Genomic DNA, 25,148 nt, shown 5'->3' with positions numbered 1-25,148 from the left:
GCGTAAGATTGCGACGAAATGTCATATGGCGTCACCTATATGACGCCAAAAGATGAGAATGCGTTGGTCATTTATATAGTAGAAATGTGAAACTATTTTTGAAATTGAAGCATTCTAGACTGAGAAAAGGCAGAAAATGTATTTTTTTACTCATGTGGCTGAAAGACAACAACTCCCAGAATGCACTTGCTTTGCTGCCCTTACGAGGCCACTCCCAAACCACGCCTACCGGTTACAGGCGGCAGAATCCGAAAAATGGATACAACTAGGCTTGCTTTGATACATTGTGAGTTATTTGATAAATTTCCATCGAAATGGTGCTAAATTGCGTTGTGCCGGGATGTACTAGCCTAATGTATATAACAAAACTTAGACTTTCACATTAAAAATATGATGCAAGGCAGGACCATGTCAACAGAGTAGCTTAGTAGCTCTGCATATGAACTGTTTTCCTCCAATTGAAATCACTATTTCTCTAAGCTAATACATTATCTAGGCTAATCCATACTCTAGTAACACTAAAGGTTTATAAAAAGAACCACAACCAATGTGAGTTATAACTTTTAATTAAAAAAATAATTAATATTAACACTTTTACACTCAAAGCTCTGCGGATTCAGCGATCTCGTCCAGAAGAAAATGGCATCGCTGGGATTCACGACAGCAATAGGACTCTATATCTTGTTCCATAGGCGCACAGCGAGAGCACTGACACCGCCAGTCCGCCCCAGCTCGAGTCTGGCCGGGCTCAGGTCTCGCTCTGGCCGCCTCTTGTTCCTCCATCTCCCGCAACTGTTTATCGCTGTATTGCGGCTCGTACAGAGAGCCGCGAGCATCAGATTCTCGCAACAGATCTTCCAAATCCCCTTCTGCCATTTCAACTTTAAAACTACCTTCTGCCATCGTGATTAGCCTACTATACAAACTTTCTACACAGACCAAGAGGCAAGAGCCTGTTAGCTTAGCTTCTACAGAAAAATGTCTGACACTCTCTTTACATTCTGTGAGTGAGATCCCGCCCCATATGGGCGTGGTGAAAACATGCAGAACACTGGCTGTAGTCTTTAGCCTCTGGCACAAAAATCCTCAGATGACGCAAAATGACGATTTTTGCGCATCGGAGGATTTTTTCCAGACTAAAAATTCAATTTTCTCTCATATCAGGGGGATATAAGGGGGGAAGCACGGTAATTCGAAAATACTACTGGTTTTCTACTGATACAAAGCTTAATGCTAAATCCTGAAGTATCCCTTTAATCACTGCAAATCTTATCAATATCCACTTGACACTTGAAATACAGACTGCCCAAAAGTTGGGCTAACCACTAAAGCATCCTTGAATGCACAAACACACAGTACATCTGAAAGCAGATCTTGCTCTGTCTCACTCTTCCAGGTTCCATCTATCACCAGGTCTGTGAGTTCTGACAGAATCCTGGCACTGCGGCAGCAGACTCAGTTCCTGTGGGACGCCTACTTCTCCTCCGTCACAAAGATAGTCTTAACCACATTAGAGGTGAGTCCTCAGATACAGCAGAAAGAGATTCGCCTCGTCCAAATGAGTCATACTGGGGAAAATGTGTGAAAGAGGGACTGCCAGCTGGTTGATGTGGTTTGTACAGTGGGTTTGTGGGATAGTTTGAAAAAATGTAAATGTTGTTTCATTCACTCCCCGTCATGTCATTCCAAACCTGAATGACTTTCACAAAAGAAGATATTCTGATGACAGATTTTTGGTCATATATATCATATATCATACATATACAAATCATATATCATACATCATACAACATACATACCATATCATATACAGTATCATATCTCATACATCATAAATCATATCACATATATCATATACACTATTTTGCCTGCACATGAACTTTACATGCGCAAGAACTTTAATGACATCCCATTCTTAATCCGTAGGGTTTAACATGGAGTTGGCCCACCCTTTGCAGGTATAAAAGCTTCAACTCTTCTGGGAAGGCTTTCCACAAGGTTTAAGAGTGTGTTTATCGGAATTTTTGACAATTCTTCTAGAAGCGCATTTGTGAGGTCAGGCACTGATGTTGGACGAGAGAGCCTGGCTCACAGTCTCTGCTCTAATTCATCCCAAAGGTTCTCTATTGTGTTGAGCTCAGGACTCTGTGCAGGCCAGTCAAGTTCCTCCACACCAAACTCACTCATCCATGTCTTTATGGACCTTGCTTTGTTGGAACAGGAAAGGGCCATCCCTAAACTGTTCAAAAAAAGTTGGGAGTAGAAATTCTCCAAAATGTATTGGTATGCTGAAGCTTTAAGAGTTCCATTCACCGGAACTAAGGGGCCAAGCCCGACCCCTGAAAAACAACCCCACACCATAATTTATCCAAACTTTAAACTTGGCACAATGCAGTCAGGCAAGTACCGTTTTCCTGGCAACCGCCAAACCCAGACTTGTCCACCGGGTTGCCAGACAGAGAAGCGTGATTCATCACTCCAGAGAACACGTCTCCACTGCTCTAGAGTCCAGTGGCGGCGTGATTTACACCACTGCATCCGACGCTTTGCATTGCACTTGGTGATGTAAGGCTTGGATGCATGGCCATGGAAACCCATTCCATGAAGCTCTCTACGCACAGATCTTGAGCTAATCTGAAGGTCACACTAAGTTTGGAGCTTTGGAGCTATTGACTCAAAAAAAGTTGCCGACTTCTGCTCACTGTGCTCTTCATCATGCGCTGACCCACTCTGTGATTTTACGTGGCCTACCACTTCATGGCTGAGTTGCTGTTGTTCAATTGTTTCCACTTTGTTATAATACCACTAACAGTTGACCATGGAATATTTAGTAGTGAGGAAATTTCACGAATGGACTTATTACACAGGTGGCAACCTATCACGGTGCCACACTTGAATTCACTGAGCTCCTGAGAGCTACAGACTTTTTCACAAATGTTTGTATAAGCGTCTGCATGCCTAGGTGCTTGATTTTATACAACTGTCAATACTGCCGTGCAAAGGCAAAAGACCTAACTTCGTGTTTGGTCGAAAATTAGTTTTTTATATTTTTGGCACATTCAAGACCCCCTTTATCATGTGGATAAGTATCTTGAGTCAATTCAGTCGTTTTTTCGAGAAAATAATGGGTTGTCTTAACAGTAACTTCCAAAAGCCCGTGAGAAACCAAGGCAGAACACCGTAACACCAGTTACCGCTTTTTGGCTTTGTTTTGGAACGCTCATTTTGAGTTAGGGTACTCTGCCTTTGTTTAGCCGCGCGTCAATATGAAGTTACGGTGCTGGCGTTCTATCAAATAATGCTACCTTTCAGATTGTACGGTGTTCTGCCTTTGTTTTGCTCTCCATTAAAATTGAAATTACGATGTAGCCTGTGTACTTTTTACAGCTGCCATCAGTCCCTGTAACTTCTGATGTCCTCAGAGCTTTGTCCAGCACAAATGCGGTCAGAACATTTAGTATGGTCTGAACCCGCTCCATCGACAAACGTGCGATAGGCTATCCATCGCGAATGATATATGCAGAGTTGACAGAAACATTTTTACACACGCCGTAGAAGGTGAATACAACAAAGAACTAAAGCCCCGCCTCACCCAGATCGGGTACCGGACCTGGTTGAAACAATCATGCATCTAGCTGGCAGAGTGCCAAAACTTCGCCGGCGCCTTCAGCTCCGCCCTGAACACAGCCGGGCCGACGCGGGACTAATATGTCACAGGGAGTGATAATAATTGATGTTTTATTAACAAGGTTCGGGAGGAACACGTTCTAATGATCAAACAATCAAGTCATTCCAGCCAGCTGTCATCAATCAGTAATCAACAGGTCCACTCAATCAGCACGAGTAAAGCCTATAAATATACTCAGTCGACTCACCCATATTCCTCGACAGTTTTAAGCATCCCTCCACCACCCCATCTCCTCACACTTGCCTAGTTATCTTCCTAAACAGAGATACGGGGGGAGTACTCTGGGTTCGGGCCCAATTTCCGAGCTCGGAGCCCTCCCCCCGGACAGCACGCCAAATACGCATAACCATCTATTCTCTGATCATTTGTAAGTGTGAACTCGTGAATGAAGCAACAACGGTATATTGGTGCATACAACATAATGAAGCAAGAATTGCTGGTGCATACAACATCAGACAAGCTGTTACAAGTGGGTTGTACCTACAATCACACTGTCCGGAATAAATCCGTGGGACGAGCGAAGTGCACTGCACAATAATAGGGCAGACAGCTGAAACCACCGCTACTGAAAAGACGCAGAACACAGCAGTGGTGGAATGTAACGAAGTACAAATACTTCGTTACTTTACTTAAGTAAATTTTTCACGTATCTGTACTTTACTTAAGTAGAATCAATAGTGCATACTTTTTACTTTTACTTAGTTACATTTTGCAGCAATTATTATACTTTCTACGCGCCCGACGGTTTTCGGCTAATATCTCCGCGAAAACACGGCCAAAATTCATAATTTTTTTATCATTCTTTTCAGCTCAACTAGACGGTTCCAAAGAGCCCAGCCACGGCCGGATCCGTTGCGTTTTCGCTTAGATAAATGTGTATTTTCATCTCCATCTCTGGCCCCCGGGGGCCCACGGGGCCGTGGGTGGTCTCAAAGTAAAGGTCTCGTCCCCCTCTAAACGAGATACAATTTTGGTGTCCGTAGGACCCAGTGGGACATCACAAAAAATTAATACGTCGCTGCTCACATCAGTCACCAAGCACAATCAATGGCCTCATCACAAACGGGGGTTGGGAAACGCTTAGAAAGCGGCTAGGGCCCTCAAACTCGGGGGCCCCACTCAGGGACGGGAGACGACGGAACTCGCCGAGTTTCGGGCTCCTGCGACCTTCCGTCTCCTCACGGGAGCGCGTTCCGTCGGTTTGACCTTTTTGACCCCGTGACGTGTTTTTCACCCTTTCGACCGCCGAACGAGGCCCCAGGGCCACCAAACTTTTAGGGCCGCACCAGGGGGCCGTGGCGAGAAGGAAAATGGCGCCCCCTAGTCGATCGGACGTTTCTAAGCGAAGTCCGCGAAACCGTTGTGGTGATTCATTTAATGGGCGAGTGGGATTTTCATGGAAAGGTCCCAGGGGCCCCAAATTCGGCACGGTGACCCCTGGGCCCGCAACGAGCGACGTACCGAAAGCACCGGGCCCTAGAGTAAAGGCAAATATATTTTAGCCTCTATGCAAAATCTCTCCCTCGAGGCTGTTTCACTCTCACACTGAAAGAGCCTTTCAGGCCTTTAAATGATTTGATGGCGGGGGAGGGGCGATTTTTTGCAAAGGCCCTCGAGTTCCAGGATTCGGGGCCCCGCGTCAGGGGCCCCTGGAGAGTCGGAATCCAAAGTCCCGGGGTGCCACGACCCTCCGTCTGCGTACAGGGGCCGTCCCACGGGCCATTTGCAGGCATGTCGGTTTTGGCCACTTTTTCGGCATTTCGGCCCTTGAACGAGGCCCCGGGGCCACCAAACTTTTCCGGGGCATCCCACAGAGTCTCGCCAAACACGTTTCATTAAAATATTTCGAAAGCCTAGCTTAAAAACCACTTTGTCCGCGAAGAAACCATTTTTCCCGCCAAAAAATGGTTTCGAGGACACTCGTTTTTATGCAAACCAAACACCGAAATAACTTAAAAATTAGTGTGATGTGTTCAGTGGAGTGTGCTTGGTACAGTAGAGGTGGTTTAATCAAAAAAAATTAAAAAAAATCTCCAGTCACCATCCACATTTTTCAGTCACCATCCACAATGAATGGGCTCGTAACGAACGGGGCCTAAGAAACGCTTAGAAAGCGGCCAGGGCCCTCAAACTCTGGGGCCCCGCTCGAGGTCACCAGACGACGGAGCTCGCCGAGTTTCGGGCTCCTGCGACCTTCCGTGTCCGTGTGACAGCTCGTTTCGTTGGTTTGACCTTCTCGACTCCTGTCAGTTTCAAAATGTGCTTTTTTCACACTTTTTCGACGTTTCGACCCCTGAAGGAGGGCCCAGGGCCACCAAACTTTTCCGCCCGCACCAGGGGGCCGTGGGAAGACGGAAAACGTCGCCCCCTAGTCGATCGGCCATTGCGAAGCGGTGTCCACGAAACCAGTGTGGCAAAATACATTCATTCAATGGGCGAGTGGGATTTTTTCAGAAACGTCACAGGGGCCCCAAATTCGGCAAGCTGACCCCTTGGCCCTCCCCGACCGACGTACCCAAAGCAGGGGGCGCTAGAGCAGAGTGAAATTTTTTTCAGCCTCTGTGCAGAAATCCTCTCTCAGGGCTGTTTCCCTCTCAGACTGAAAAGGCCCTTTCAGGCTTTTAATTTTTTTTCGGGGGAGGGGCGATTTTTTCTAAAGGCCCTAGGGCCCCACGCTTCGGGGCCCCGCGTCAGGGGCCCCTGGAGAGTCGGAATCTGAAGTATCGGGGTACCACGACCCTGCGTCTCCGTACGGGGGCCGTCCCACGGCCCATTTAACGGCGCAGCGGGTTCGCGGACGAGCGTCCCTTTTTCGACCTTTCGGCCCCTGAACGAGGCCCTGGGGCCACCAAGCTTTCCCGCCCACACCAGGGGGCCGTGGCGAGTCGGAAAACGGCGCCCCCTAGTCGGTCGGCCCTTCCGAAGCGGCGTCCGCGAAACCACTGCGGCGAATACATTCATTCAATGGGCGAGTGGGATTTTGATAGAAATGTCCCAGGGGCCCCAAACTCTGCACGGTGGCCCCTGGGCCCGCCCCGAGCGACATGCCAAAGGCGCAAGGCTCTAGACCGAAGGCAACACTTTCCCGCCCTTTTAACACTAATCTCGGTGTGATGGCCCCGATGCAGCCACACATCAGTGAACGGTGATGTCGCACACATATATGCAAACACTCATTCCCTCAATGGTTTCTGTTCATATATTTATTTAGCAATAAGATGCAGACATTGTTTATTTATCATTAAGATTTATTTGAGTTACAGTATACACATTTATTAATATTGCTTTCTTTGAGTTTAAGTTACCGCTGTGTTGCTGAGGAGTGGATGGTTGGAGGGTTCGGATGGTGATCGCGTTCAGATGATGATCACCAGTTTCGTTTGTGGTCCGTGCGAATTAAGGGCCGGCATACCGCTTCATCTGCTATTTTTAGTTCCACTTGCCGCTACCAACCAGCAGATTGACTGGGGGGGGGAGTCGAAGGGTTTGTGTTGGTATTGTCTTTTCCGATTGCTTGTACTTTTCCTTAGATTTATTATTGGTGTTAAGATATGCACTTAATTTGTAGGATAATTATGTAACCGGCCTCGGTATTGATTTTGTTATTGTATTGTGAAGTTTGTTGTTTTTGTCTTCCCTTATGTGTTAATATGGACTAGTCCGTTTGTATAAATGTGTCCCTGCTGTTTAACTTGTAGATCAGTTTAGTTTGTCTTCTCACGTACTCAGTTGTTTGAGTTTAGTTTGTTTTTGTTGATCTCTTTTATAGGCCTAAACATTTGATTTGATTATTTGGACTTTGTTTCCTGTTGAATCCTTTGTATATGATTTCTTTGATTTAGTAAAATATGTTTTTTGGGAAATATTTCTATGGCCCTCATTCCTTGACTGCTTGGTCCCTCACAAGTGGTGGCAGCGGTGGGATCAGCCAGTAGGGGGCACAGTTTCCCAAAATATATATATATATATATATATATATAATTTTTTTTTTTTTTTTTTTTTCTGAGATCAAGATACTCTATATGCCATGAACCGGGGAGGAAGGAAAACCGTCTCAAAGCCTGCTCTAGCAGAGCAGAGTGAGGAAGTGTTCCAGGAGTTGGTGGAAGATGGAGCAATGCAGGAAGTAAGAGAGGTGGAGGAGCTGGAGCCTGGAAGCCGAGAACCCACACTGGCAGACTTGACAAGCCTGTTCCGAGCACACATGGCAAAAATGGATGCTCAAGAAAGCCACAGGAGTCAAGAGTATGTCCAGCAGGAGCGTCGCTTTAAAGGTCTTCAACACCAGTTTAGTCTGTTGCAGCTGGAGGTGCAGGCTCGCACAATTCCAACTCCTAATCCTCTGCTGACTGCTGGGGACCCCTTGGAAGTTTCTGATAACGGGGAAGCTGTCTCAGGCCGTCCATTGTCCCAGTCCAGTACCCGTCGGAAGGATCTCTCAGAAACCCGTGATGTAGGTCAGTTTAAAGAGCCAAGACTTGAGAAGTTATCTGAGTCAGATGACATTGAACACTTCCTAATCACTTTTGAGAGAATCGCAGCTGTTTGCCGGTGGCCGAAGGAGGATTGGGCCTTCCGTTTAATTCCTCTTTTGACGGGTAAGGCCAGAGCTGCTTACGTGCATATGGATGTTGAGGATTCTCTTGAGTATGAGGAGGTTAAATCGGCCATCTTAAGGAAATATGACATCAACCAAGAAACGTACAGACAACAGTTTCGTTCGTTGGACGTTGAACCCCTTGAGAGCCCCAAAGAATTATATGTGCGGTTAAAGGAACTTTACGGGAAGTGGATCCAGCCAAAGGGTAGATCAGTGGAAGAAGTTGGTGAAATTTTGATTCTTGAACAATATTTGAGGATGCTTTCTCCTGAGCTCCAGGTTTGGATCCGGGAGCATGATCCTAAGACCGCTGCACATGCAGCAACACTGGCCGATGTGTTCGTGGCTGCACGGAGGAGTCAGTCGTGGGTCTGGAAAGCCAGCAGGGATGATCGCCGACTAACCCTTCCCCAGCAAAGCCAGGGGAATTTTCCCAGTGCCAGTCAGTCTCTTGGAGGACCTGCATTTGCGACTCCTCTGAAGAATCCTCGAAAAGTGCCAATCTGTTATCTGTGTGGTCAGGAGGGCCATACAAAACCAATGTGCCCTAAAAATACAGCCAAAACTACTCACTTATGTTATGTGCCCAGGGGTCGTCAGGGTTCACAAGTAAAAACTGAATGGGCACCACAGATGGTAACAGTGGAGGTGAATGGAAGGGAATTGCAGGCCCTGGTGGACACTGGGAGTGATCAGACTCTAGTGCATCACAAGTATGTTCCACCTGCCCTACTTAACTTCAGTGAAAGGAAATCTATTCGCTGTGTCCACGGTGATGAAAAACTACTTCCTACCTCCAATGTATATATCAAGGTGAAAGGACAAACTTACCTTCTGGACGTGGGCGTAGCAGATAACTTACCCTTTCCTGTGGTTTTGGGCCACGACCTGCCAGTGCTCTGGGACTTGTTGCAGCCGGTACCCTCATGTAATATGGTTGTCACCCGAGCTAAAGCGATCAAAGGGGAAGAAGAACAGTTGCTTAGGGCCCTCCCTTTCTTTGACCATGCGGTAGACCCTGTTGACTCGGCAAAACCTAGAAAATCTCGTCGACAGAGACGGTTGGGAAAAATTCAATATAATGCCTCTAAGATGCCAGTTGACTCTTTCGCTGATTTTTCCCCAGACTTTAAATTGCCTACTAACATTGCTCAGTTACAACAGGAGGATGCCAGTCTGGTTCCTTATCTGGAGCGGGCAGAGCAAGAGGATGCAGAGAATATTGAAGGTGACCTCACTAGGGAAAGCTATTATCTTCAACAGGGGATACTCTATCGTCGGGTAGGGTTGGCGATACAGCTGGTGGTGCCACAAAGTGTCCGTAAAGTTATTCTGATCCTGGGCCATTCGATTCCCTGGGCTGGCCACCTGGGGAAAGGTAAGACTCTTGCTCGGATTAGAAGACACTTTTACTGGCCTGGCCTGAAAACAGAGGTGACCCAATATTGCAGAAGTTGTCCCGAATGTCAAAAGGTCTCTGCCCGTGGCCCATGTCGGGTGCCTCTTCAACCACTTCCGATCATAGGCACTCCATTTGAAAGACTGGGAATGGATGTAGTCGGACCTGTTGAAAGAAGTCGCTCAGGTAACCGCTTTATGCTTGTTGTAACTGACTACGCTACCCGATATCCAGAAGTGTTCCCCTTGAGGTCCATCAAAGCCAAGTATGTGGCGACCTGTCTGGTGCAATTGTTCTCTAGAGTTGGGTTTCCTTGTGAGATCTTGACTGATCAAGGAACTAACTTTATGTCTACCCTCTTGAAACAGGCATATAAACTACTGGGCATCAAGAGTCTAAGAACAACTCCTTACCATCCTCAGACAGATGGGCTAACCGAAAGGTTTAACCAGACCCTTAAACAGATGCTTCGCAAGTTTGTTTCGGATTCCGGGAAAGACTGGGACCAATGGCTCCCCTATCTTCTGTTTGCCTATAGAGAGGTACCACAATCGTCTACTGGTTTTGCCCCATTTGAACTTCTTTATGGGCATGAGGTGAGAGGTCCTCTTGCTTTGCTTCGAGAAATATGGGAGGGAGACCAGAAAAGGGATGAGCCGATGAATGTGGTGTCCTATGTGGTGCAGATGCGAGAGCGCTTGGCGAGGATGACTGAATTGGCCCAATCTCACCTGGCTGAGGCGCAAACCCGCCAGAAAACCTGGTATGATAAGTCTGCACGTGAGCGAAGTTTTGACCCAGGTCAGAAGGTACTGGTTATGCTGCCCAGTACTGAAAGTAAACTGCTGGCGAGATGGCAAGGCCCGTTTGACGTCAGAAGGAAACTTGGGCCAACCACCTATGAAATTTCCATGTCAGGCCAAGACGGTCCGGCAAGAATTCTGCACATTAATCTCCTTAAGCAATGGGTTCCTCGTCCTGATCAGACCGCACAGAGCCTGATGATTAGGCAGGTGGAGGAAGAAGAGGAACTGGATGACCAATACTTACCCCAGCCAGTTGTAGGAGATGTTAGTTTGGATCACTTGTCACCCCAACGGCAACTTGAAGTGAGGGCCCTTTGCTTACCTGAGGTTTTCTCGGAATATCCTGGGTTCACAACTGTAATTGAACACGACATCGAGTTGAAGCCTGATGTGGTTGTGAGAAGAATGAGCTATAGGGTCCCAGAGCGTCTCCAAGAATCACTAAAGGAGGAGGTGGAGTTGATGCTGAGGCTGGGGATCATAGAGCCATCCAAGAGTGAGTGGTGCCATCCGGTGGTCCTTGTTCCAAAAAAAAGATGGCACAATAAGATTTTGTATAGATTTCCGTTACCTCAATTCTGTGACAAAATTTGATGCCTACCCCACTCCACGGATAGGTGACCTTACAGATCGCCTGGGTAACTCCAAATTCCTGACTACCATCGACCTTTCAAAGGGTTACTGGCAGATTCCATTGACTCGCCGGTCCAGAGAGCTCACCGCGTTCAAGTCCCCATTGGGTTTATTTCATTTTAAGGTCCTTCCTTTCGGATTGCACGGGGCACCTGCCAGTTTCCAAAGACTCATGGACCAGGTATTACGGGGGTTAACCTTTACAGCTGCTTATTTGGATGACATTGTGATTTACAGCGACACGTGGGAGCAACATCTGCAACACATCCAGGAGGTTATGCAGCGTCTTCAGAGAGCTGGGTTGACCGTTAACCCACACAAATGTGCTGTGGCAAAGACTGAGACTCAATACCTGGGATTTGTCATTGGTGGTGGGGTGATCAGGCCACAGGTGGAAAAAGTCCGGGCCATTGAGATGTGTCCACGGCCACAGACTCGCAAGGAGTTGCGATCATTCCTGGGCATGGCTGGGTTCTATAACAAATTTATCACCAATTTCTCTGGCAGAGCTGCAGCTTTGACTGATATGGTCGGTTCAAAATGTCCAAATCAGGTCAGATGGACGCAAGAAGCGGAAGCAGCATTTCAGGACATCCGAACCGCCTTAAGCAGGAATTCTTCCTTGCATAATCCTGACTTTAACCAGCCTTTCATTCTCCAGACGGATGCTTCGGATAGAGGCCTGGGCGCGGTATTGTTGCAAGGGGCTCCTGATGCTCGGCGGCCCGTTGCGTTCCTCAGTCGCAAACTCTTCCCCAGGGAAGTCCGTTATTCCATCGTGGAGAAGGAATGTTTGGCTGTGAAATGGGCGTTGGACTCCCTGAAATATTACCTCATGGGAAGGGAATTTGTCCTGGAGACGGACCACAAGGCTCTGCAGTGGCTTCAACAAATGAAAGACACCAACAGTCGAATAACCCGTTGGTACCTGGCCATGCAGCCCTTTCGATTCTCTATTCAACATGTCCCTGGCAGAGAGAACTTGATGGCGGACTACCTTTCCCGCTGTGCCAGTGACATTGGTGAAGGGGAGGAGTATGTGATGGCCCCGATGCAGCCACACATCAGTGAACGGTGATGTCGCACACATATATGCAAACACTCATTCCCTCAATGGTTTCTGTTCATATATTTATTTAGCAATAAGATGCAGACATTGTTTATTTATCATTAAGATTTATTTGAGTTACAGTATACACATTTATTAATATTGCTTTCTTTGAGTTTAAGTTACCGCTGTGTTGCTGAGGAGTGGATGGTTGGAGGGTTCGGATGGTGATCGCGTTCAGATGATGATCACCAGTTTCGTTTGTGGTCCGTGCGAATTAAGGGCCGGCATACCGCTTCATCTGCTATTTTTAGTTCCACTTGCCGCTACCAACCAGCAGATTGACTGGGGGGGGGAGTCGAAGGGTTTGTGTTGGTATTGTCTTTTCCGATTGCTTGTACTTTTCCTTAGATTTATTATTGGTGTTAAGATATGCACTTAATTTGTAGGATAATTATGTAACCGGCCTCGGTATTGATTTTGTTATTGTATTGTGAAGTTTGTTGTTTTTGTCTTCCCTTATGTGTTAATATGGACTAGTCCGTTTGTATAAATGTGTCCCTGCTGTTTAACTTGTAGATCAGTTTAGTTTGTCTTCTCACGTACTCAGTTGTTTGAGTTTAGTTTGTTTTTGTTGATCTCTTTTATAGGCCTAAACATTTGATTTGATTATTTGGACTTTGTTTCCTGTTGAATCCTTTGTATATGATTTCTTTGATTTAGTAAAATATGTTTTTTGGGAAATATTTCTATGGCCCTCATTCCTTGACTGCTTGGTCCCTCACACTCGGCCTTGTGTGTCTCTCACTCATGTACCCTCAGAGCCTTTTGAGCGAAAGTTGGTTATAAGTGGCAAACTTTTTTTAGGAAGGTCCCAGATTTTCAAGCTTCGGGGCCGTGAGTCGGGGGCCCCTGGAGGGTCAGAATCTCAAATCTCAATGCGCCACGACCCTGCGTCTCCGTGCGGGGGCCGTCCCACGGGCCATTTAACGGCGCAACGGGTTCGCGGACGAGCGTCCCTTTTTCGACCTTTCGGCCCCTGAACGAGGCCCCAGGGCCACCAAGCTTTCCCGCCCGCACCAGGGGGCCGTGGCGAGTCGGAAAACGGCGCCCCCTAGTCGGTCGGCCCTTCCGAAGCGGCGTCCGCAAAACCACTGTGGAAAATACATTCATTTTATGGGCGAGTGGGATATTTTTCAAAATGTCCCCGGGGCCCCAAATTCGGCATGCTGACCCCTGGGCCCGCCCCGAGCGACGTGCCAAAAGCACCGGGCCCTTGAGCGAAGGCAAAACATTTTCAGAAGCTAACCCTAATTCTGACGCTAACCCTAATGCGCGGTCCCTTTTCTGACCTTTCGGCCCCTGAACGAGGCCCTAGGGCCACCAAGCTTTCCCGCCCGCACCAGGGGGCCGTGGCGAGTCGGAAAACGGCGCCCCCTAGTCGGTCGGCCCTTCCGAAGCGGCGTCCGCGAAACCACTGCGGCGAATACATTCATTCAATGGGCGAGTGGGATTTTGATAGAAATGTCCCAGGGGCCCCAAACTCTGCACGGTGAACCCTGGGCCCGCCCCGAGCGACATACCAAAAGGGCCCGGGCCTAGGGCCTGAGAAAGTATTTTTTATCAGCTTTGATCCATCTCTCTGTCTGCCATTGAGGTCAATGGCAGACACTCAGAAACAGGCCCGTTTTCAGCCGTACACTCGTCCGGACTTTAAACGCTTGGCAAGCGGCTAGGGCCCTCAAACTCGGGGGCCCGACTCGGGGCCACCAGACGACGGAACTCGCCGAGTTTCGGGCTCCCGCGACTTTCCGTCTCCGTACGGTCGCGCGTTCCGTTGGTTTGACCTTTTTGACCCTTGTAACGTGTTTTTCACACTTTTTTGACCTTTCGACCACTGAACGAGGCCCCAGGGCCACCAAACTTCTCCGTCCGCACCAGGGGGCCGTGGCGAGTCGGAAAACGGCGCCCCCTAGTCCGTCGGCCCTTTCGAAGCGTCGTCCGAGAAACCACTGTGGCAAAATACATTCATTCAATGGGCGAGTGGGATTTTTTTCAAAATGTCCCCGGGGCCCCAAATTGGGGGGGCATTTGCCCAATACAGTGGGTAATTGGACAAATAATGGGTTAGTGGGATGGGGGGGGGTGGGTTGGGGGGGTTGGGGGGGGGGGGGTCATGGGGCAATATGCTCTCTATCGCCCACTAGAGGTGTCCGAAAACCAACAGTTCCGTGGCAAGTAAGTAAGAATCCGTGAATAGGGGGGTTATTAATAAAGGCCCACTCTCTACCAAGTCTGTGGGCAATTGTCATCCAAATTCACCCTACGATCCCTCGCGCCCATAGCGCGCCAATTGGCAGCTTGTTAACATGGGCGTTTTTCCACGAACCCACGTTTTGGACTAACTCTTTAAGCCTCAGAAAGGTAGTAAAGACATCATAAAGTAATCCATGTGACTCCAGTAATTTAACCTCAATTTTATTAAGCGACATGCTTTATTTGAAAAGTGGTAGTTGTGTATATAAACTTCAAATGTAATATTGACATCATAACACTACAGTTAAAATTATAATCAAGTTGCACTTTATTTTAAGGTATCCTTGTTACTGTACAAATATACATTTATGTACCAAGTTATATTAATTACATGTACTTACTGTAGTGTTAAGATTAGGATTAGGTTGTGATTTTGGGTTAGTTGCATGTAATTATGCATAATTTATAGTTATTACTACAGTAACTGTAACGTGTAACAAGGACATTGGAAAATAAAGTGTTACCTCATTCTTGAGATGTGCTTTAGTATGTTTGTCACATTAAAATAAGTGTACGTCTTTAAAGCACGACAGAAGATTATTAAAACATAATGATTTAAAATACTTTGAGGTAAAGCTTTTAACAGTTTTGTAACGTGCACTTTTATAAGTGTGTTAAGAAACAGGACTTTTTTAAGTGGCCTTGTATTTCATTAAAATTATATTATTTTCAGGTACAGTTTTTTAACATATACTTTTAAGATTTGAAGTACGATACAAGTGCACATTCAATGCAATTAAGCACACTTCTTTTTCAGGTTAGGCATAGTAAAAGTTGTTGTTAAGTTAAATAATTGTATGTTTTTTTTCTTATATTTTATGATGAAATCTATGTAAAGTTTGATACATGAGACTACTGTTTTACACACAGCATCATAGTTCATATACAGTAGGTACACTACAGTTTTGTCTCTGTCTCTCATTTTCACTCACTTATTTCTTGCTCTCTCTGTCTCTCTCCCTCGTTGACATCTTCTGTTTTCTTCAAAAGCTTTCATCATGAGTTGCTGTCACACATAAGAAGATGATACCTGCCATGATCAAACGCACTTGGTCTTTTCCAGACCTCTCCAACACATAAAAATGCAGACAGATTTACACAAACATTCCCTTCCTCACTTTCACGTCTCTGAGAACTTTCTCCCAGGGTACAGGCCTGCCTTGGTCAGCTAGATGGTAAGGAAAGTTTGTGCTTGGTTTCTCTTCATCTCAGGAAGGTGTTGGACAAGTCTTTTAATAACAGGCCTTTACTGAGAACTGCCAGACGTCACTGCCAGAAATATGACTGACTAAAAATGTGTTCAGAAAGCAGACCGAGGAATATTTCTGCCAACTTCACCAACATGCCACAGTGATCAGAAACAACTGTAATAATTCAAATTGTATAACCAGTTAAGTGGGACTTAACTGGTTTTGCTTTAGGACCCAGATTTTACACTGGTCATTGAGTGGTTACATAAAATAGTACCAAATCTCTCTTTAAATTGTAGTGAAATTTAAACAGTGAAATGCAAACTCAGAATATTACGCAAAACTGCAATAATTAAATATGTTAAATAATACAAATATATATATGCCCTCTATGGTACATGCATGAATTCACATTTCCTTCAGCCTAAGGATTATTCATTTATGTTTCCCCAACACTGATAATAATTAAAACAATACTAATAAAATAATAATAAATGTTTTTTTAAACGGGTTACTCGAGGGTGTCTCCCCAAAGACATACCACCCAAAGGAGTGTGGTAAGCAGCTAAGGCCACCACATACTAGGGGTTGAACCGACTAGTCGATTAGTTGACTAGTCGACCTTAATGAAATACCGCGACACTTTAAGCTTGACGTCGACTAGTCGCGTTGATCATGTGACACTATGATTGCGCTAATTTTGATACTAACATGTTGCAGACGACAAGAGATGAAGAGCCCAGACGGTCATTGCAGCAAGAAAGCAGCATTGGTACATCAAGTGTGTGTAAATACTTTACTAACCTAACACTAGATATTGTTGAAAACGAAAGTAAAAGCATGACGCACGCTCACTGTTTTACCGGAAATAAGAGTTCAGTATCTTTATTAAAATCATTGAAACATTTTTTTTTTCGTTTATTTATTTAAACATATTAATGATGTAGCTAATTCACCCGCAATTAATTGGAATATTATTTTGTATTACTTGGATCTGCGCATCACTAAGGCACAGATGTGAATTTATAGCTTTTTTTCCTTTTCTTTTCATCCTAAATAATGATGTAACTGTGGGCACCAGGCCACTTCAAGTTTTTCTGTGATCTGATAGCTATCCGATCGTGAAAAGACCAGGTGTAAATGCCCTCCGAAACGCACTCGAGACGGATTTAAATCCGATCGCTCAAACCGCTTCAGGAGGTCTGGGCCACTTAACAGACGAAACTGACGAAAGTGTAAATCCATCTGGTTGTTGAAACCACAAATGTAAATTGTACTTCTACCAACAATGCTAAAAATAAACGTGTGAGAGCGTATTATAGCGATGAAGCTATGGCAACACGCATCGCCGCATATGAGCAGCTGTGTCTATTCATCAAGCCAACGTGCAAACTATCGCAAATCAAAGTGAAAGTAAGTCGCAGACGCTTAACACACAATCATCTTCGTTAAAAGTAAAGAAACAAAATGATCTTACCAGTGCTGTCTCTCTTATTGCGGTCTTTGATTTTGAAATTAGCTGATGATCAATAAAATGCAGCTCATTATTGTTGCGTTCGGTGACGTGATTTATATCTGTTTTGCGAAAACATATTTATGTGACCAGGTGTAGGCTAAATGGAATCGTTTTGATAAATCAGATCAGTAAAAAAACATGAAGTGACCAGGTGTAAACGGCCCCATTATGAGCTGTCTGTCACCATCTGTATAATTTTCTGTTAATTAATTGCAAATTGTGGCATGTTGCAAAGCAGTCCCATCTCTTGTGTTTTTATGAATGACGTCATCGACTAGTCGACATCGACTCGACTTTGATGTCATAACAGTCCACTTCAAAAAATCTGAAGTCGTTCAACCCCTACCACATACACCTATATGGTGGAGGGGGATAACCCTGCAGAGAAGTGATCTTTCAGGAACTCCAGCACTGTACCAAAAGGGCTGTTAACTGGGTCCAGTGAATAATCTCCACTTCAGGGCGTAGAGTTTCCTCATGGATGGAGGTTGGGAGTGGAGGATGGTCTCAACAACCTCGGTTGAGAGACCTGTACTTATGAGCTGGGCCCCCTCAGTGGCCAAGCCCACAGTTTCCAGAACTCTGGACTGGGGTGAAGGATTGACCCCTTCAACTTAGAAAGAAGGTCCCTGCTGGGTGTAATCTCCAGAGGAGAGCCATCGAGGAGAGACACAAGGTCCAAGAACCATACTCGGGCCGGCCAGAACAGGGCTACTAATAGAAGACGGAGCAGAGCAATCGAGCAGAGCAATCGGCAAGGTGTACAGATGCAACCACGCCACGTCTGCATCATGGCGTCCAGCCCAAGAGGAGCTGGATGAGTGAGGCAGAACCACAGTGGAAAATGAGTCGTCAGATGCGAACAGATCTACTTCCGCTCGGTCGAACTTCTCCCACAGGAGCTCCACCACCTCGGGGTGGAGTCTCCATTCCCCGGGCCGCGGCCCCTTTATTGACAGGATGTCTGCCCCCTGATTTAGATAACCGGGATGTATACCGCCCTCAGAGAGAGAAACTTCCCCTGAGCCCACAGGAGGATCTAGTGAGCCGGCTTGTATAAGGGGCACAACAGCAGACCCCCCTGATGGTTTATGTAAGAGACCACCGATGTGTTGTCTGTACAGAAACTTCCTCAGAAACTGATGTATCCACTCTGCCAAATCTACTAAAGGTACCAGTCTCTCGAGAATGGCTTCAGGTCTCGAGCACAAGCACTTGCTTGAGCAGCAAGTGCAGTGCCCTGAAGCGGCGAACCGGCAGGCAGCAACTGACTTGTCTGCTCTAGAGCCCTCCTCGAAGGGAGCGAGCAACCTGATGCTGCGTTTCCGGGCGGACGTTTGGATAAGCACTTGCTGGGAACCGCTGCGCCCTGGGAAAAATCAGGAAGTCTCGACGAAGAGGTTGTACACTTAATGTCAAATGCAGGAGTCTGAAGTGACGAGTCTTCAGTGGAGGAAGTAACCGCAGAGCGTGCTTTTAGACCCTGATACAAAACACTGGACCTGGCAGGTGAAGGCAGAGAAAGGGTGACGCCCATCTCTAATCCCTCTGCCAGATCCATGTGCGAACCCTACAACCTGAGGCGCCGCATTGCCTCGGCAGAAGCGGGACCCGAGCCTCGAGGAACGTGAGCAGAGGCGCCCTCCTCGAAAAGAGCCCGGCGGGAACACGGCGTTTTCAATGGTAGCAGCTCACAATGCTTACATTCAGCCCCCTCAAGGGCTGACTAAGCTTGCTGCACTCACAAACAAGCAACACACAGTACATGTGTATCCCCACCTGTGATATATAAAGTGGGCAGGGATGAACACACTTCCTGAACTGGTTCACAAATGGTTCACTCGCCATTATTATTTTATTTTTTTTTGCACAGCGTCTCGTTTCCTTGAAAGAGAACAGATATTTTGAATTATAATAACATTTCAGAATATTACTGTTTTGGACTGTATTTTTGATCAAATAAATGCAGCCTTTTCAAAAAACAAAAACAAAAATCTTACTGAGAGCTGTAGTTCATTCATATAATTTTGCAATGCTTTTAGCAAATGTATGTTGGAACTACGATTTTGAGAATCACCTAATCATTGAACTATTTGGCTAATGACTTAACTTGCGACCATAGTCAAGCAGCAGTTAATAATTTATTAATTTAATAACTTAAAGCACTTAATAAACAATCTTTATTCATCCAGACAAATAGGTGTCAGGACACATTGAAGATCATTGGGGAAAAGTAGAATTAGTGAAACAAAAACATACAGAGGGGACCACTTACACTTTGTTGTATAGACTGATATTTAGTGCATTGTGAAGTCCGCACCATGTTGACAAACTATGAGTCATAGTGTTTCAACACTCGTGCATGTGCGGTGTGTTTGCATGCAGCAATAAATGCTGCCTAATTAACCACATAGATCAAATGCCCTCTCCGTGGACTCGGGTTTACTGGCACATCCTCTAGAACATATGCCACGTTGAGTTCATTTCCCTGCTCTACTGAACAAGAGCTGCAAGATGCTTCACTTTCTGCGTGGATCTGACAAAATCCCTACACTCCACGTACAGCACATTAAAACATCAGCATGTAAATGCACAAAGATACACAAACACACATGCTCCCTGACATGAGAGTTTTAGACTGTAGTTGATCGTAATTGGCTCTGCAGAGACAGAACCAATCAAGCCCAGTGGGAGAAGGACTCAGGACACATTCTGTAGTGGTGTGTGTGTGCGTGTGTGTGTGTGTTACAGGTTATTTATGGCTTAAAGATCACACGCACCCTGTTGTGATGAGGGTGAGGCAGATTGTGATTAATTAGTCTTGTAATAAAATGAGATTAATGTGTTTAATTTGAGTAATTAGGCCTGTGTGCATACTGTTGAGATGTTGTCTGGGCGTTGCCTTTGAAGACTGATAGGATAGTCAGCCATGTTGATTATTTTATTTTTGAGGCATAATCACACAAAGCTGGCTTCTACAACATCTTTGAAGGGTTATATTTTTATGTTGACTTTTATGTATTTTTGTAACACTGTATAATAATGTTACATTTGTTTATGCATTAGGTATCATGAACTAATAATGAACAATACTGAGTTAATGTGCTCATAGGGATGGTCAGCCATAATTTTTTTCATAATCATGACATTTTACAATAATGTTACATTTGTTAAGTAATAGATAATGTACATCCAGTTGTTATCGCAAAATAAACCCCGACAGGGCAATCAGGACCCCAATGTGAGAAAAATCCCAACTAGCAGCTTTTAGCCTAGACGAATGAATAAATTCAAACAAAAAGGGTATTTAAAGGAAAATGTACAGCCAACAACAAATCGAAAGTAAAGCGGCAGCCCCTCATGGACGACTGCTGCATATAAACATGATACAACACAACATTAAATCCAGGGGCCTGATGTATAAACGTTGCGTATGCACAAAAAAAGACATTAAAATGTGCAAAAGCAATTTTCCGTGCACATATCGGGATTTATTAAAAAAAATAACTATGTGTAAATATGTCCGCACCATACAGACACTCTAGATTGTGCGTACACACTTTTACTGGAGTGAACAAAGAAATTAAGTAAACAGAATGATTTAAACTCTGTTTTACATCTGATATACACTTTTCGATTTCATTAATAGAGTTTAAGCACTTTCATGAAATCATTATCCAGAAGTTACAATATTTTTATATTCATTTAAATAGAAATATTTGTAGTGGATGCACCGCTTTTGAACACTTTTCCTGTGGAATGCTGTGTTTTAATATTTTAACAGCAAGGATTGCTTGGCGCATGATTCTTCCGCTTTAAATTGTGTTATAAATAGCAGAACTATTTTGCGCGAATAATGATCAAGGATACGCACTTACCCTGTCTAAGCAGATGGCTTAGCAACATAGACAGTATAATGACAGACAGTGAAGGACTGGTGATTGGTGATTGAATGGTCCATTGGCCGGATTCTCCGATATAATAAGCTGTAGAACCTTTGCTGCACGCAGTTGGTGTCAAGCGCAGACAGACAGTAGCCTAATGATAACCATTTTCGGGGTCTTCCCAATATTATGAAAAATACTATTGTATTTGAAGGATAGAATTTCAAGGAATTTCACAAAAAGTTTCTTTTTTTAAAACGTTTTGTCAGTGACGCGCTTAGTCAGACAATTATTTACACTGCAAAAGAATAAGGCCCATCTGTTTCCATTCAAAATATGGGCAGGTTCTGGTGTACGCGTGGTTTTATAAATCTGAAAACTGTTGTGCGTATACAAAATCTAGCTTTTGTCCGTACGCACACTTTTAGGATGAAATCTACGGAAGGTTTTATACATATGGCCCTAGGTCTGGTCCTCTCTTCTCCTTCACTGTCGTCACTGCTTCCGGAGTTCCTCTGTGGGACTCGAGACCGGTGTGATGCACAGGTGACACTCATTAGCACTCGTGCCACCAGCCTCGCTCCATTCCCACGGCTCTCAGCCTTGCCCTGCTTCCCATACAACCAATCTAGCAACAAGACAAACATGTCAGCACTATATTACTGTAGGCCTACTATTAATAAATAAAGTCCTCTGGTTTCATTAAAAACAGTAAATACAGTCTGAGAAATTGAGGCACCAGCTGTGTTTGAATGAAACGAGTGAGAGAGTGTCTGTGGTGTTTTGGTGAACGTGATTTCACCAAGTGCAACATGTTCCTAGATCAACGTCTTTGTTGATCCTGGAACAATATTCCAATTAACCAATCAGATTTGAGGGTTTAGAGTTTAAGTTTATAGTTTATGCCAAGTTTAGGCTTACAACCAGGGTAAGATGCTTCCACATTCACCTATCATTTCCCTCTGATTTTAGGGATAACTTATGGATAGGGTTAGGTTTAGGAGTAAGGATATGGTTAGCAATAAATTTTTCGGACAGGAATGTTTATCCAGGAACATCCTTGGCAAAATCACGGTGACCGCAGTGTGTTACACCAAATTCTACACGAAGTATAATACCAAGTATTTGGACATACCACAGCTGATTCTAATTGTAGCGGAACACCTACACTGGTGTTAATCTTTCAATTTCATTACAAAAGGAGACAACTTCAGAATAGTTTTGTATTGTGATGTAAACATGGACCCAGCCCGAGATAAAGAAGTGGCTGAAAGAGGAAGAAGAGTGGCTGGGAGGGGGCATGTTTACTGATGTGCAGGAAACTGCCATTGTTGATATGGTCATCAGAAACAATGGCATAAAACTCACTGAGATTCGAGACAGAGTCTTGGCAGACAACGTTACTTTTGCAAATATTCACAGTGTAAGCATGACAACTATTTTTAGAGTCCTGAAAAAACATCAGGTCAGGATAAAGCAGTTGTAAACTGTGCCTTTTGAGAGGAACTCTGAACATGTCAAGCAACTCAGGAACCAATATGTCCAGGTAAGATCACAATAAAATACAGTGTTTGGTTCAAACATTGGCCTCAAATACCTGATCACAGTGTTTGGTACAGTGTTTGGTTCAAACCTGGTTTTGTTCAAAACCAGGTTTGAACCAAACACACACAAAGACAAATATTTAGTATCCTACTGTAATAGCCTCTTATGTTGCCTTGTGGATTTATTTTAGAGAGTCATGGAGATTGAAGGCAGCCAAACACCCCACATTTTCATGGTGGATGTGGATGAGGCGGGTTTCAACCTGGCCAAAACACGGCGAAAAGGAATAAATGTGATTGGGAAGAGAGCCACAGTGGAGGTCCCGGGCCAGAGGGGTGCCAACATCACAATGTGCGCAGCAATATCCACTGATGGATTGCTTTTACACAAACCACTAATTGGGCCATTCAACACTGAGTGTATCCTTGCGTTCCTGCATGATCTCTATGGAAGGGTTGTGCTAGGTGAGGAAAGGGATGCAGAGAGAAGAAATCAGCCAACATTTATAATTGTATGGGACAATGTGGCATTTCACCACTCCCGGGCAGTCACCAAGTGGTTTGCAGCCCATCCTAGAATGGTGTCACCTTACTCTCCATTCCTCAACCCCATAGATAGAGAAATCATTTTCCTCAAGTAGGTGGAAAGGTTTATGACCACCATCCACATGATCAAATGTCCCTCCTGGACGCAATGAATGCTGGATGCCTGGACATATCAGCAGAATATTGCCAGGGATGGATCAGGCATGCCAGAAGATTCTTTCCCAGGTGTATTGCCCTAGATGACATAAGATGTGATGTGGATGAGAACCTGTGGCCAAATGCAGAAGACCGAGTAGATTAGCATTCCTATTGTATCTGTATCGGTGGATGGTGTGTGTATACAATTTTTTGTATTTTGGAATTACTCAGTGCAAAAAAAAAGATATAAAATATTGAAGCATACTGCATAATGTCTGATTCATTCCAGTAACATATATTGCAGTGAATTCTAAACAGTAGAGTTAGTGTTTTTTAGGTCATTGTTTTGTGGGTGACAAAGTGTGTTTGTTGGCTGTCAACCTTTGCTAGTGTTAATGAAGAATGTGTTGATTTGAGACATTTATGACGTGATTTGGTAGTTTTGGTGCATTTTGAATGTGGAATTAACTGCTGTGCCGAGCTGAAAGTTGGTTAGGAGAACTGTGTGACCTAAGTGAAAAAGTGACCTAAGTATTGAGAAATGTGTTGTAGCGACTGTAAAAAAAACTGTAATAGTAATGTATGTGTTGTTTTTTCAGATTATCCATGACCGGATACGGACGCACATGACCAGGAGCAGGATTATGTGGAATTCTTTGCCTGGAGGACTCTACGCACTTCCTGAGTTCTCCAGCGACCTCACCCTCTTCCCCTTCTACTACTCGACACTCGGTGAGCGGGTATATGTATGATTGTGTGTGTGTGTGTGTGTGTGCGCATCTCCTCACCACCTCCAGCTCAATGCCGTAAAACTTTGTTGCTGCGAAAATGAAATCATAACTCAGATAGATGTTGGTTTCCCTCCAAGCAGTCTATCCAGTGTGTGTGTGTGTGTGTGTGTGTGTGTGTAACATCTCATAGTGGATGGTGAACATATGTGTCCACCATATTCCTCCCTAACCATGGCCTGTGTGTTTGCATGCTCATGTAGGGGTTTGTGATGGATTTGTCCCTGGGCTTCACATGTCAGCAGTAAATCTGTATTGCAGAAGTGATAGATGGTCTATACTCTGCTGTCACAGGTGTTGTTAGTCTCACTTTCCATAATTTTGATGACAGGGCAGTTTAGACTCCCTGTCTGTGGCCATAACTTGAGAGAACTTCACTGTGCCGTGATATACGGTGTGATTCGCTCTGCCTGGGCAACACTATAAATCCAGCTACCTGCAATACATGCTGTTTATTAGGTAATGAGATATCATCCAACATGGCCAGTGGATTGTACCGATGGTTTGCTGTGTCCCTGTCTTCCTTGATTTTTTTTTTTTTTTATGTTGAGGCTTGCTTACACAATGACACAATTCTTGATTCCTTCGTACACAGCTCTGCAATTTTAGTTTTTTTTATTTATAATTTCCTGCCACATCAGGGTGGTTGTTCTGAAGCCAGTGAGTGGTCAATTAAAACATGAGCTTGGAAAGGCTGTAAATGTACTGTTCCCTCTCGAGATAGTGATCAAGATAGTGTAGACAGATGCGTCCCACACAGAGTGAGGTGCGGTCATGGAAGGCCACTCAACTCGAGGTCTGTGGAAGGAGCATGATCTCTCTTGGCATATTAAATGCCTGGAGATGTTAGCAGTACTACTAGCCCTAAGGCATTTTAACCCAGACCTCAGAGGCCACAAAGTTCTGGTTCAAACAGACAATATGTCGATGGTCTCGTACATAAATCACCAGGGGACCACCTCCTGTGGTCCCAAGGGAACCTGCTTTCCCTGAGAGCACTCTACATCCCTGGGCACCTGAATTTGGGAGCAACGTCCTGTCGAGGTAGGGGC

At 45.0% G+C, this 25,148-nt stretch overlaps 1 protein-coding gene across 2 annotated transcripts in view; it reads left to right on the top strand.

Annotated features, from left to right (window-relative positions):
• LOC130096027 (exostosin-1) overlaps positions 1-25,148 on the top strand; it is a 410,859-nt gene that overhangs the window by 325,815 nt on the left and 59,896 nt on the right. For both annotated transcript variants that reach the window (XM_056262651.1, XM_056262649.1), the window contains exons 5-6: positions 1,397-1,516; positions 23,908-24,040. In XM_056262651.1, the coding sequence (XP_056118626.1) occupies positions 1,397-1,516; positions 23,908-24,040 (253 nt within the window). The remainder of the gene's footprint in view (positions 1-1,396; positions 1,517-23,907; positions 24,041-25,148) is intronic.

This window comes from Rhinichthys klamathensis, unplaced genomic scaffold, assembly GCF_029890125.1.
Source record: "Rhinichthys klamathensis goyatoka isolate OS25496 unplaced genomic scaffold, OSU_Roscu_1.1 h1tg000196l_1, whole genome shotgun sequence".
NCBI lineage: Eukaryota > Metazoa > Chordata > Actinopteri > Cypriniformes > Leuciscidae > Rhinichthys > Rhinichthys klamathensis.
This window is presented reverse-complemented; position numbering and strand designations above follow the sequence as displayed.